The sequence below is a fragment of the Zophobas morio genome, unplaced genomic scaffold, assembly GCF_036711695.1.
Source record: "Zophobas morio isolate AGI-343-1 ecotype UQ-CSIRO unplaced genomic scaffold, CSIRO_AGI_Zmor_V1 ptg000012l, whole genome shotgun sequence".
In the NCBI taxonomy this organism is placed as follows: Eukaryota; Metazoa; Arthropoda; class Insecta; order Coleoptera; family Tenebrionidae; genus Zophobas; species Zophobas morio.
The window spans coordinates 13957681-13972983 of NW_026972117.1; the positions used below are offsets into that span (position 1 = coordinate 13957681).

Consider the following 15303-nt stretch of genomic DNA (forward strand, 5'->3'; position numbering starts at 1 on the left):
ACTTAAAACACGTTTTAAATGGTAAATGTTTGTAGAGAAATATGGCTTTTGCAAATAAGTTCCGCCCCTCGACCTGGAAACGAATGAAAACTTTATTACTATTTAAATCAGGAAAGGTATTGGTGGGACTTAATCTTCGGCTTTCATTTTTTCCTTAATATACATAATATTGCTTGAATATCACGATACTCAAAAACATGTATTTAATTCCTCGTAGAGGAATAAGGATTTTGCAGTTAAGCTCCGCCCCCTTTGCTCACGACGAATAAAAAAAATCATCACGATTGAGATAGGGCGGGTGGGCGGGGCTACATTTTGCCGTTTTTTCTTAATATATGTAGTCATCTTTTTACAACAAGAAACTTAAAAACATGTTTAAAATGATAAATTCGGTCTGACAACGAATGAAAAATTTAATTAAATATTTAAAAAAGTTTAATTAATACATTTGTATAACATACAACATAACATCTTTGTATAACACTATTACTTAAGAACTATCTCACATGATAATTTTTCGTAGAAAAATAAGAATTTTACAATTAAGTTCCGAATCTCGAATAAAAAAAATAATCAGAATTGAGATAGGGTGGGTGGGCGGGGCTTATATTTTGCCTTTTTCTGCTTAATATACGTAGCCATCTTTTCACAACAAGAAACTGAAACCATGGTAAAAATGGTACATTTTTGCATGGAAATACGCAATTATGGCGCTGAGCTTAATTGCAAAATCGATATTTCCGTATATAAATTTTCCATTTTAAACATGTTTTAAGTTCATGTTGTGAAAAGAAGTACACATATTAAAACAAAAAGGAAACATGTAAACCCGCCCACCCGCCCTATCTCAATTGTGATGATTTTTTTTATACAGATGCGAAAGTGGGTGGAGTTAATTTTACCTTTTAGCCTATTTTTCATTTGCTTATCAATATAAAATCCACAACTAATAAAATGAAAGATTAATTTCATTGGCTCTTAATTAAAGACGAATCTCATCTTGGCAAACATGATAGTTATTCTGTAGTAGACAAGAGTGAAATTATTCTACCATTTTGTGCATTTTATCGAATTTACAGAAAATTTTAATATTTTAAGAATCGTTCTAAATTTGCAGTTTGTTCAAAAATATATAGTGAACCAAGAGCTATAAGGTTATATGGCCATCATAAAATCATCCCATTGTGTCGAAGTTAAGTTGTTTACAATAGAAAAGGTTTTAGGGTCGTAAATAACAAGTCCACTACAGCTCGACCGGCTCTTGCGGTTTCGTTCAGGGGCGGCTTTCACTAAATATGAAAATCCACCACTCCACTATTTTGTTTGCTACCTGCAGCCGCTGAGTGTTCCGAAATAACCGCTCGCTTTGAAAGCCGGCCCTGTTAAATATGAGCAAGAAATGTTTAGAAGATGATTTATTGCCAACCGGTAAGCTTAGTGCGAACCACACAAAGGGGGTATTTATTTGCGGTCAACTAATTTTATGATGGCCATATAACCTTATACCTCTTGGTTCACTATACCAAATTTTTGAAAAATAGGATTAAAGTGATTAAAATTTTGCCGAGAACGTCGAGATTTAAGGAATAAAAGCTTTCAGAAGAATGTGCTCGCATTATCGTTATTTTTGCCCTTATTTCACTATTTAATTGTTCTTCATACATTTTTCTACGAATACGTTTGACTATTTATCTTTTCCTTTATTTGCTTCCTTTTTTTGTCTTGTTTTTCTTTAACTTTTACTTTAGTTCTATTTTAAGTAGTTCGGTAGTGACCAACTTCTGCTTGTCTCACTGCTGTAATGTTTTTCACAAGTTTGAAATTTTTTAATCAAGAATGAATCAATGCTATATTAAAATGCAAATATAGTTAGTAAACACGAAAAAAAAAACCTGGATAGCAGAAACCATTGGATGAAAGGCTGCTGTATTATCCGTACAATCTCACGTTCTGAACGAACACAACGTGTGATAAAAGCATCATTGTTGAGTTAGTTGGACACAGAGGACAAATGAATCAATAATTGAACCAGAACTTGTACGATAACCCCGAAGTGCAAAATCGACTTTTACTAACAAACTTAATCTAAAATGAATTTTTAATTGACAACTCATCATCTTTATTATAAGTGCCAAAATTTCGTCTAATCAATTTGATGATGATCATTAAAACAGCAATGAAATAAAGCTGGTTAAGATACCGAACTACTCCCCAACAAAGATGTTTACATCAATATTTCTTGCACCAAGAAGCATACAAGGATTATTAAAAGCCCACCAAACTAATTTGACATAACACTTAATTGGCACGAATACATAGAGGAAAAGGAACAAGTGAAATATGAATGACATTAAGTTTCATTAGCTCAATTCGTTCCACGTATCCGTGCAAATCTGAAGTTATGTTGAATTAATTTGGATAAACGTTCAATGAACTCGAAGTTCTATTACACAAGACGAAACTTATGAAGCTCATATTCTGTAAAATGACTTCATCAAGATACTGAAACCACAATTTTAACGGAAATTAAATTCGTGAAATTAAGAAAATTCTGCTCGAGGAGCAAAAACTCAACATTATTATAATAACTAGTTTATTTTGCACACTAGTGAGCTGAGACTTTTAAAACGCGCACGTTTTTGGAATTTCGGTAGCACTTAGCCTATGTTGTGTGCAAACGCTCCTTAATTTTGATGTATTTGTTTTAATCGCTTTCAAGCTGCGGGTGTTGTCGAAACTCATCACAACATGTGTATTTTCCACATACAAAAACAACGTGTAGCACGAGGGAAATTTATGCAAATCAGGAAAACGGATCCAATTAAAATAAAACGGAAAATTATCAAAATATGCAGACGGAGTAAAATTTAATAATTAAAATCAGCATGTGCGTGCGGACATTATGATGTTGCACAAATTCCACGTCAGTTTTTAATTAGTGTCGCAGAGTCGTAAAGTTGTCAACCTGTTTGCGACGACTTTAGTGGACGTGCCAGCAATTTGCATGCTAAAAAGTACCAGCTAATTTCCTTTTTCACACCAAGAAAGTAATCTACTTTAAAATGAGGTCTCAGTATTGCGAAAATAGAACACTGCTCCGGACCTACATATTTTATGTAAGGGATAAACAACAAGTTGGAAGTAAAACCACCATAATGTTTCAAGTTTAATCCCAAGTGATCAGTGCAGCTGCAACGGATGGCAAAAGCTTGCAAGATTACGGTTTTGGGCAACTATCCCAATGTTTATTATTATTTCGGGTGTTAGTATTATTGGTCGTTGCTGAGGAAATTAACCAATGAATAAAGTAAATGTTGAAACGGGCGTTTGGATTATGGTGTGAGCGGAATTTTTGATCATCTTCTAATAATTCTACGCGAGGAGAGCTTAAATTTAATGCAGCTTTAGCAACTTTGTGCTGCAAATTTATCCTCTGACAATAAAACATTAGATGAGTTGTTGAACAAGAAGATGCCAACACTAAAAACTGTAGAATTGTTGTTGTCTATTTCAGTCGTAATTATTTTTCTTAGTTGAATATGATAGAAATAGATTTCTTACCTAATGCTCAAAATATTTTCTCGGACCTAATTTAGCGACCAGTTGTTAGTACCAAGTCTAATTATGCTCAGACTCCTATTTTAAATGAAACAGTTTATCATTCAAGCCATGAATTTCAGGTGGAGCGTAATTTACTCCCCCACAGTTTAGAAATCAATGAAGTTTATTATGACTTTAAGAATCCAGACTTTGCCAACATTAATGGTTATTTATATCAACTGGAGTGGAATGAGATTTTTGAATATCAAGATATCGGTCAAATCATTAATATTCCTCGAACATTATTTATGTTTTTCAAACTAGTTTTTCTTTCTCTCAAGGAAATTTATCAGGTTGACAAAAAAAATGGACTGATTAGAGTACAGGAACAAATCTTTGACAAAGGTTAAGAAAATTCACTCAATTATTTTCACATATTCCATTTAAACGTTATCCACACATAGTGCATTTTTTTAAATGGAAGGGTTTGCATTTTTTCGGAACAGTTGGTCAGGTTAGATAGGGTCAGGCCAGTACAGTTTATTCTAAAAGTCTCCAGCTTCAGCTTAAAGTAGACACCAAACAATAAACATTCAATCTTGATTTCGAAATATTTTATCCACTTGATCCACAAGAGAACTTTCAAATCTTTTTTGTAAATCCATTTACAGTTCTGAAATTTCAGATGTTTTTATTCACGGAGCGTAAGCTAAAAAAATATTGTATGTAATTTCTCGACGTGTCATGACCCCTAGAGTACGAAAAAGTAGGTCTCCCGTGTGTTATGAATATCGTGTGGATGATAAAACACTAATCAAAATTTGATTAATTCCCACTAACACTGTAATGACGTCACCTCAAAATTGTACATAGTAAATGTGTTTAAAATTTTATAAAATAGTACACTCCTAGACGGTTAGTTTATGAATCTGTGTTGAGTTTTGATATATCTAGCTTCTTGAAAAAAAAAGCCAAATATATCCCGTTTAAAATAAACAAAATATTACTCCATATTTGTGATTTATCATAGTTTTTTAATTACTTATATAGGGTAATTGAAAAAAAGAATGAATGGGATAATCTATCTTATTGATCAAATCAAAAATGGCTTATCCCATTTTCCTGAAAATTGTATAACTTTAGACCATTTTTTTAAAATAAAATCTGAACGTGCTCGCTGTGCTCGCATTATAAGCGTTCCTGTTTTGCAAATCTCTAGATTTCTTAGTTCCATGAAATTTAGAAACCATTTACTAAAGAAAAATTTTTGTTTAGCGTTTTACCAACTACAACAATAATCGGTCCGGTAGTTTCGTAAAAAAATTAACACAGATGACCGACAGACAGATAGACAGACGAAAACGGGGGACTAATTTTTTTCCACTCTAGGGAAAATCGTAGAGAAAACAAGAAATTACCCATTTGTAAAAAGTATTGGAATAGAGAAATAACAGCAAATTAAACAGTAGTGAAGGAAAGATCTATAAAAAAAAAAAAGGAAGAATACGAAAAATATACAGAAAAGGCAGTCAAACTGGGAGTAGAAGACCTTAAAAAAATCATAAAGAATTTGAAAAAATGAACCAAATTTGAAATCAAAAACTGTTTCATAGAAAGTTTTTTCTATTGTAAGAAAAAGTCCAAAGAAGGTAGCTGATTCCAAAAAAAAGACAGAAACTAAACAACAAGCACTCCAATAAATACGAAAAAATTGGTCGAAAGCTGTTTCGATAGAATTTCGCTCGCTCCTAAAATACAGTGAAACATATCCAGCATTTTTGAGTTAAGTTTTTACTTTACAGAATTTTGTGATGACGGCATCAACATTTTTGCAAAGACATGTATATCAACTTGGATTGGTAACAGTATAGTATTTAAAAAATTTTTTTGGGAAAATGGAGTGAGCCGTTCCTGATTTAATCAAACATAAATTGACACATTCATTATTTTTTTTGAGCCACCTGTATAAGCAAATCTAAAAAATATTAATGCGATGATAAATCACAAGTACAAACTCATCATAATATTTCGGGAAGATTTAGGAATTTAACTCGTTACTATGGAAGTTTGCAAATTAACACCTTAAAATTTCGTAAGTTTTTACAAGATTAATATGGGCAAAGTCAGTTTTATCTTAACAAGTAGCAGGCCCGCCCACCCGCCCCCTATTTTCTCAGAGGATATGTCATTTGCCGAAATAAGCCTTATCTTATCAAGTACTAGCCCCGCCCACCCACCCTTTACTTTCTTAGAGAGTATGTCATTTGCCAACTTACCAAGTACTAGCCCCGCCCACCCGCCCCCTATTTTCTCAAAGGATATGTCATTTACCAAAATAAGACTTATCTTAGCAAGTACTAGCTCCGCCCACCCGCCCTTATATTTTGTCCATTTTTTCTTAATATACTTATATTTTCCCAACAAAAAACTGAAAACATGTTTAACTATCCTGTTGCTGACAGAAAATTCTATATATTAAAAAAAAAACAGAGATTAAGCCCCACCCACCCGCCCCGATCTCAATGGTGATGAGTTTTTCATTCCCAATCAGACCGAAGGGCGGAATTTAATTGTAACGTATTATTTCTCTAGAAAATTCTACTTTTTTAAAGACATATATTTCATACGGTAATTTCTTGTACAGAAATGAGGATTTTGCAGCTAAACTCCACCCTTCAGCTCACGATGAATAAAATATTCATTACAATTGAGAAGGGGTGGGTGGGCGGGGATTATATTTTATCCGTTTTTCTTAATATACGAAGTCTTCTTTTCCCAACAGGAAACTGAAAACATGTGTAACTATCCTGTTGAAAGAAAATTCTATATATTAAAAAAAAACAGAAATTAAGCCCCACCCACCCGCTCCGATTTCAATTGTGATGAGTTTTTCATTCCCAATCAGACCGAAGGGTGGAATTTAATTGTAACATATTATTTCTCTAGAAAATTCTACTTTTTTAGAGATATATATTTCATATGATAATTTCTTGTACAGAAATGAGGATTTTGCAGCTAAACTCCGCCCTTCAGCTCACGATGAATAAAATATTCATTACAATTGAGAAGGGGTGGGTGGGCGGGGATTATATTTTATCCGTTTTTCTTAATATACGAAGTCTTCTTTTCCCAACAGGAAACTGAAAACACGTGTAACTATCCTGTTGAAAGAAAATTCTATATATTAAAAAAAAAACAGAAATTAAGCCCCACCCACCCGCTCCGATTTCAATTGTGATGAGTTTTTCATTCCCAATCAGACCGAAGGGCGGAATTTAATTGTAACATATTATTTCTCTAGAAAATTCTACTTTTTTAGAGATATATATTTCATATGATAATTTCTTGTACAGAAATGAGGATTTTGCAGCTAAACTCCGCCCTTCAGCTCACGATGAATAAAATATTCATTACAATTGAGACGGGGTGGGTGGGTGGGCGGGGCTTATATTTTGTCCATTTTTTCGTAATATACAAAGTATTTTTTTCCCAACAAAAAACTGAAAACATGTTAAACTCTCCTGTTGTCGAAAGAAAATTCTATATATTAAAAAAATCAAAGATTAAGCCCCACCCACCCGCCCTGGTCTCAATTGTGATGAGTTTTTCATTCCCAATCGGACCGAAGGGCGGAATTTAATTGTAACATGTTATTTCTCTGGAAAATTATACTTTTTTAAAAACATATATATTTCATATGGTAATTTCTTGTATGGAAATGAGAATTTTGCAGCTAAACTCCACCCTTCAGTTGCTCACGATGAATAAAATATTCATTACAATTGAGAAGGGGTGGGTGGGCGGGGCTTATATTTTGTAAATTTTTTCTTAATATACGAAGTCTTTTATTCCTAACAAAAAACTGATAACATGTTTAATTACCCTGTTGTTAAAAGAAAATTCTATATATTAAAAAAACAAAGATTAAGCCCCACCCACATGCCCCGATCTGAATTGTGCTGATTTTTTCATTCCCAATCATACCGAAGGGCAGAATTTAATTGTAACATATTATTTCTTTAGAAAATTATACTTTTTTAAAGACATATACATTTCATATGTAATTTCTTGTACAGAAATGAGGATTTTGCAGCTATACTCCGTCCTTCAGCTCACGATGAATAAAATATTCATTACAATTGAGAAGGGGTGGGTGGGCGGGGCTTATATTTTGTCCATTTTTTCTTAATATAAAAAGTCTTCTTTTCCCAACAAAAAACTGAAAACATGTTTAACTATCCTGTTCAAAGAAAATTCTATATATTAAAAAAAAGAAAGATTAAGCCCCACCCACCCGCCCCGATCTCAATTGTGATGAGTTTTTCATTCCTAATCAGGCCGAAGGGCGGAATTTAATTGTAACATATTATTTCTCTAGAAAATTCTACTTTTTTAAAGACATATATATTTCATATGTAATTTCTTGTACAGAAATGAGGATTTTGCAGCTAAACTCCGCCCTTCAGCTCACGATGAATAAAATATTCATTACAATTGAGAAGGGGTGGGTGGGCGGGGCTTATATTTTATCCGTTCTTTCGTAATATATGCAGTCTTCTTTCCCCAACAGGAAACTGAAAACATGTTTAACTATTCTGTTGTTGAAAGAAAATTATATATTTTTTTTTTTCATTTGAGGTGACATAATCAATTTTTAGGGGGGATGAGCAAATACATTTTGAAAAAAAATTTACCATGCTTATGATAACTTCAAAGCATCTCCCAGACTTCAAAGGATTCGGTTTTTCAGTTTCTGATTAAATAAGTAATATAAATTCACGCATTCATTAATTTGTTTGAATCACCCTGTTTAAGCTAATTTAAAAAATGTTGAGATAACGTCATACATTTTTTGGAAGGGATAAGAGAAATATATTTTGATTAAAAATTATTATGCTTACTAAAACATCTGCAAGGTTTCAAGCATTCAGTTTGGCAGATTCAAAATTATATTGCAAAAAGTTGTTTTATATTTTTGCTTTTTTTCAAAAATCTGAACGTTTTGGGTAAAAACTCAACACGGAGTATACATATATGTACAAGTCAAATATAGGGATTGATGAATGTCTGGGTCCGGGAGGGAAATAAGGATCTCTGTAGGTGTAATCCTTTTGTCACGGCTACAGTGAATTTCGGCTTTCTGTGCGATCCGCTCGGCGTAGAAGGAATTGTATCACTCAGCGAAATCGCGGCAGTGACCGTAAGTGCAACTCGTAGGACTTTTTAATCCCCTTAAGCTCTAGATTTTTGTTATATATAGTACACCAAGTTGAAAACGTATTTTTTGACACCGCTAAATTTTACATTAATTACACCAATTTTTTGTTAGAAAAATAAAAATGGTGTGGTCCACAGTGAACACAGGTTTTAAAATTTCTGAAAATCTAAAAGTTTGAAGTAACAGGAAGAGATTTATAAAAACATTGCACATACAGTTTTTCCCACACTTAGGAAAAATGAGCATTTTAAATATTTTTTTGAGAGAAACATTTTGGTTCGTTGGAAAAAGAGAAACGGTGGAAAGGAGAAAGAAACAAGAGGAATAGAGACATAGATTGCTATAATTCCATTTGTATAGGCGTATTTCAGATATCACGAAAGAACAAGTTGGGTATTAAAGTTGATAAAAATTTTGGCAAAAAGTTTTAAATCGTAATGAAAACTTATATCTAAAGATATTGTATGGTTGAAGGTCTCGATAAAAACGGAGACCGAATCATGACTTACTAAGACTTTTTGTTTACACCGTCGCTTTGAAACCACGCCTCCAGTCTCTGTACTGGCGGGAATCAGGTCACATTGAAACAGTGACCGCTAACAGTAGTCCAACTACGGGAGTTCATTGTCATTCAGCGCCAGTGAAATTGTTTGATTTTAAATAAGAATAATGAATTCAGTTGAATATTTAACAAAAATCGTCATCTAGCTTACCACGATAAAATTGTAGTGAAAGATTTAGGATAGTCACCCCCGATTTGTTAATAAAAGAAGTGTTCATGGCAAAACAAGAGACGAGAAATTTTTTGTGAATGTGCGGTTGTGAAAAAATGGTTTTGTTTTGTGTGTCGCCTCAGTAATGAGTTAAAGCTAAAGGTATGTGGACAAATACTTTTTACTTTTATTGTATTTTTGGATTTATTTCCATCACACAATTTCGACTATTAATTGTCATTTCAAAAGGTCACGAGCCGCCACTGATAATTTTACTACTTCCGTAATTTCAATCCTAAATTGAAATCGGGTTAAATAATAAAAATCTGTTAAATATTGAGTCAAGGTTTTTTTCAATAATGTTTATAACTACAATACCACTAAAACCGTTTACTGTTGGGTAATAAAAATCGTTTCATAATAGAATTGTTAAACAATTATTGTAAATTCGAGTTACAGGAAAATTTTGTTGTGAAATTTATTGTTAACATGGTTATTAGTGTAGGTATTGAAAAAAAAAAGTTCAATCCATTCAATAAATTAAATGGATTATTATTTTTTAGGTTCTTCAACGTCAAATCTCTTCCCTATAGAGGTGTGGCAGTAAGGTCCATGTAAATATACAGGGTGAGTCACTAATATCTCATTAATTATTAGAAATAAAAGAAAAAAAAATCACAAACCAAAATTATACAGTTCTTTGCTGACTATACTTCAAAATTATGTTTAGCTATCCAAGGCGTAACACACAACATCGTTTTTTTAAATGGAACATCCTATATATTTTTACAAAATCGCATCTATTTTTTCCTAGAAATAAATAAAGATATGCGCTTTCATTTTATTTTTTTCAAATAGAAAACCCTTTATTTTATTTATCCCTACCCAAAATATTGTAAGACATACTTTGGTCGATAATGACCATTGGGACACCTGTATATGGCTTAGTTACAATATAATTTTTGAAAATCACTTGAGGTGAAAGACTCAGTTTAACGAAAAAAAAAGAGAAGGTAAAATAGAATAAAATGAATTTTGTGATCAGTAAATTTAGTCTTTCAGGTAGCTATGAAACAAATAAAAATGTAGACAGCTCACTTCGATATCGCAGCGACAACAAATATGTGTGATTATTCTGGAGAATGACCAGAAATTTGTTCGAACTCAGTGAAACGCCATTATGCAAAATGAAGTCGTTTTCACCTGTTCATCCTCGCTTGCGATTATAACTCGCATAAACTACGAACGACTGTGTCAGATGTGTCTAGGTTTTATTTAAACACATTTAATATTAACGCAACAGTGCAGCCTTAAAACAGTAATGCTGTACCATAATATCGGCATTAATTAACAGGATTAATTCCGGCTGAAATTCGCGCAACCCCGTAAATTTCGCACTTCGCAATGAAACAGAAATACGAATGCGAACCCTGCCGGAAGTAAAAAGCCTAAAATCACTCACCTAAGATTTGGCTGAGAACAGTCCTGCCATCCTCCCCCAAACAGGCACTTCTAGCATCAAAAGGATTCGTAAACTGCACGAACGCGTATCCTTTGTGCATCGATATTCCTGCAAAAGAAATTTCCTAATGAGACAAAAGCCACTCTCGCTCGAGTCCGCGTTTAATATTTACGGCGTTTTTTCGGGCAATACAACGAAATTTTACGCCTCGTAAATCAATTCGAATGCGATTGAGTATGTAAAGGATCTGGTCGTAAATTTTGCACGGATAGCGCCAGACTTTATAAAATGATAACCTGATTTCAACGCCTGCTTTGACTCGTACACGGTTTCAACCCTCCCGGTCTTTTAATATTTCACATCTCAATTCCGATGAATGTTGATACAGTTGACGCTATTTAATATTACTGAAGCTGAAACAAACCTCTTCGCGCCATGTTTGGCGTTTGAGATCTTTGTAGAGTGAGGTTGACTGGATTTGCTTTATGATGGGATGTTACCAGGGAAGATAATTAGGTGTTTGTAGACACTCAAGTCCACTGATTTTGTTAGAATTACTACGGATAAGTACCTATTGCCAGATTGGAACAAGTTAATTTATTTGTTAATAATTTAAACACCATATCATATTCACAATACATTTATTTGATTGTTCGTAAAACGAAGCACGATTTTCACATTTGGGGAAAGAATTAGTTAAAATTAATTATGAGACAAAACAAATATATAAAAATTAATATTAAATACTAGGCAAACTAACATCCATGTGGCTCACCTAAAACCTAATTAAAAATTATTCTGACTACATTAGATCAAAACTATCTAGTTGTTACCTAATATTAGATGTATTCAGAAACTTAAAGATCTTAAAATTATTACTGATGCATCATCATAATCAAATCATTGTTTAAGACAATCCAGAGCGTGAAAAAGTAGGTCTCCTTTTCCGTTTGTGTCTTCTGTCGTCTGTTGTCTCTGTTACGCTAACCAAAATTGGTCTAATCATCACCGCCAACAATTTTATGACGTCATCTCAAAATTTTTCATAGTAAATGCTATTTAAATTTTATAAAATAACATATTTCTGTACTTGTGGTTTATAAATCTGCCTTGATGTTTACCTTCGGCATCCAGATTTTTGCAAACAAATTCAAATTGTTCCCTCGCATTTGAAGTCAAACTGTGAAACAATTTCAACGTCTTAGAAAAAAAAATGGAATTCAAACCGACACGAGCAACGCTCAAGTCCAGTGCCTTAAGTAAGTAACTGTCATAAAACTTAAAACGAATTCATAAACCACAAGTACAGAATACTAACACAATATATATATTTAAAGCATGATTCCGAAAAAATTGCGTATCCGAAAATTATAAAAAAATATCGTGTCTGCCCAGGAATGATGGGTCTATCAGGAAAAATATTCCCAAATCGACACGACGACTGGTTCTCGAAACATTTGGTTTCAAATTCAAATGTCTCAAAAATTGCTATATTTTATTTCGACGATTTTGAAAAAATGGTGGAAATGTTTGAAGAATTGAAGCTGTAAAAAACTTCAAGGGACAGAAATCAACATAAAGATCTATCTCGAGGAAAAGTCCAAAATTTTTAGCAATTGAATTTTTCCCAAAATTGCCTAATAGTTTCCAAAAAATTCTAGGAGCTCTAGATTTCGGCAAGGTGAATCGAAAAATATGACATGTTGAGGGTTTTGGTCCAAAGTATGGTCTATGATCGGAAATTCCGGGGCAACTGTGCCATTAGGGACGTGTTAGGAATGCATCTAGTACTATTTCGTCAAAATTGTGTATACAAAAATTATGGAATAAAAAATGATGGCTTTATCAGGGAAAAAATCTCGTTTGTTAAGAGTCGAAAGTACTCGGGGAAAGATGCAAAATTTTCAAAATTGAACTTTCCCCGAAATTGTAAAAATCCACAAAAAAATCTGGCAGCTATATTTCGAGGAGCTGAATCCAAAACTGTAAGATGTTGATAGTTTCAGTCCAAAATTGAGGATTATGATGGGAAATCAATTATGGTATTTTTGTTAGAAATCTATTTCGGAAAAACTGAGTATTCAAAAATGGCTACGTCAAAGTCGAATTTTTACAACATATCAAAAATTGTCGTCATGTTTGATTGTGGCAATTTCGGAAAAATGGTAATCATTTTCTAAGAACTGAAGCCCTAAAAGGTCTCAAGAGATCGAAATCAATAAAAAAATCTCGCTTGTTTTGATTCGAAAGTGCTCTTTGAAATTTCCAAAATTAAAAAAAAAATTCGACGAGTTAAATCCAACAATATGACATGTTGATGGTTCCCATACAAAATGGAGGAATGTAATCTAAAATTCTTGGGCAATCCTGGAATTTTTGTTAAGGACGTATTTAATCGGATTTTGGAAAATTTAGGTACCCAAAAATTAATCAAAAAAATTCCTCCCGCAGAAGGGTTCATTAGATAAATAATCACAATTCCAGATGATGACTAGTTTTCCAAATATTCGGTTTCAAAATCAATTTTTTTAAATTTCTCAAAAATTGTCATATTTCATTTTGACGATTTCGAAAAAATGGTAGAAACTGTTGAGGAACTGAAGCCGTAAATGACTTAAGGGTTAGAAATCAATAACAAAATCTCGTTTGTTAACATTCAAAAGTGGTCGAGGCAAAATCTAAAATTTTGAAAAAATCAAAGTTTTCCTAACTTCACTAAAAATCCACAAAAAATTTCACGAGTTAAATTTCGACGAGTTAAATCCAAAAATATAGCATGTTAATGGTTCCTGTAAAAAATGGAGGAATATAATCTAAAATTCCGGGGCAATCGTGGCATTTTGATTAGGGACGGTATCTAGCGCGATTTCGGAAAATCTGGGTCTCCAAAAATTATGAAAAAACTCTTCTTTCCGCAGAAATGATGGGTTTATTAGGAAAAATAATCACAAGTTCATATGATGACTAGTTTTCCAAATATTCGGTTTCAAAATTATATTTTTAAAGTTTATTAAAAAGTGTTCGAGGAAAGGTCCAAAATTTTGAAAAATATCAAACTTTTCCCGAAATTGCTCAAAAATTCACAAAAAAATTGAAGACTAATCGAAAATTCCAAGACAATCGTAGGATTTTTGATGTGGAAATATTTACCGCTATTTCGCAAAACTGGATATCCAAAAATTATGAAAAAAAATCTAATCGAAATTAGACTTAAATATTTGGTACCAAAATTGAATGTTTAAAATAACTCAAAAATTGCTGTTTTATTTTGAAAAAAAGAGATAGGAATTGTCGAAGAACTGAAAGCGTAAAATATTTTGAGGGATCGAAATTAAAAAAAAATCTTGTTCGTTAAGATTCGAAAGTGTTCAAGGAAAGGTCTAAAATTTCAAAAATTTAACGCTTCCCGAAATTGCCTAAAAATCCACAAAAAAGTCTAGGGGCGAGATTTCGACAAGGTAAATCCAAAAATATGACATGTTGATGGTTATGTTCAAAACTGAGGACTATGATCGAAATTTTGGAAAATTGGAGTATCCCAAAATTATGAAAAAAATCGTTTGTACGCAGAAATGATGGGTCTACCAGGGAGAATAATCACAGGTCTATATGATGACTCATTCTCGAAATTTGGATTTCAAAATCAAATTTTGAAAATTTCTTAAAAATTGCCATATTTCATTTTGACAATTTTGAAAATGGTAGGAATTGTTGAAAAACTGAATGCGTAAATGACTTCTGGGAATCGAAATCAATAAAAAAATCTCGTTTGTTAACATTCGAACGTGTTCCAGGAAAGGTCCAAAATTTTAAAAAATCAAAATTTTCCCGATATTACATAGTGAATCCAAAAATATGACATGTTGATGGTTCCGGTCAAAAATTGAGGACTATGATGGAAAATTTCGGGGTGTTCGTGGCATTTTTGTTAGGGACGGATTTCGGAAAACAGGGTATCCGCAAAATATGAAAAAAATCACAATTGTGGGATTATTAGGTAAAATAATAATCTGAAGTCGATATGACGACTGGTTCTCAAAATATTCGGTTTCAAAATCAAAGTTTTAAAATATTTCAAAAATAATCGGATTTCATTTAGACCATTTTGAAAAAATAGGGAGAAATTATCGAAGAACTGAAGCCGTAAAAGACTTCACGGGATCGAAATCAATGAAAAATCCAGTTGTTAAGATTCGAAAGTGCTCAAGAAAAGGTCCAAAATTTTGGAAAATCAAACTTTTGCCGAAAATGTCTAAAAATCCACAAAAAATTCCACGAGCTAGATTTAGACGAGGTGAACCCAAAAATATGAGATATTGATGGTTCCGGTCCAAAATTAGGGACTATGATCGAAAATTCCGGGGCAATAT

The 15303-nt window shown here is 32.8% G+C and overlaps 1 protein-coding gene across 3 annotated transcripts in view; it reads right to left on the bottom strand.

The window, feature by feature from the left end:
- Window positions 1–15303, bottom strand: part of LOC135128356 (heterogeneous nuclear ribonucleoprotein C) — a 673355-nt gene that overhangs the window by 241731 nt on the left and 416321 nt on the right. For all 3 annotated transcript variants that reach the window (XM_064055266.1, XM_064055267.1, XM_064055268.1), the window contains one exon: window positions 10934–11041. In XM_064055266.1, the coding sequence (XP_063911336.1) occupies window positions 10934–11041 (108 nt within the window). The remainder of the gene's footprint in view (window positions 1–10933; window positions 11042–15303) is intronic.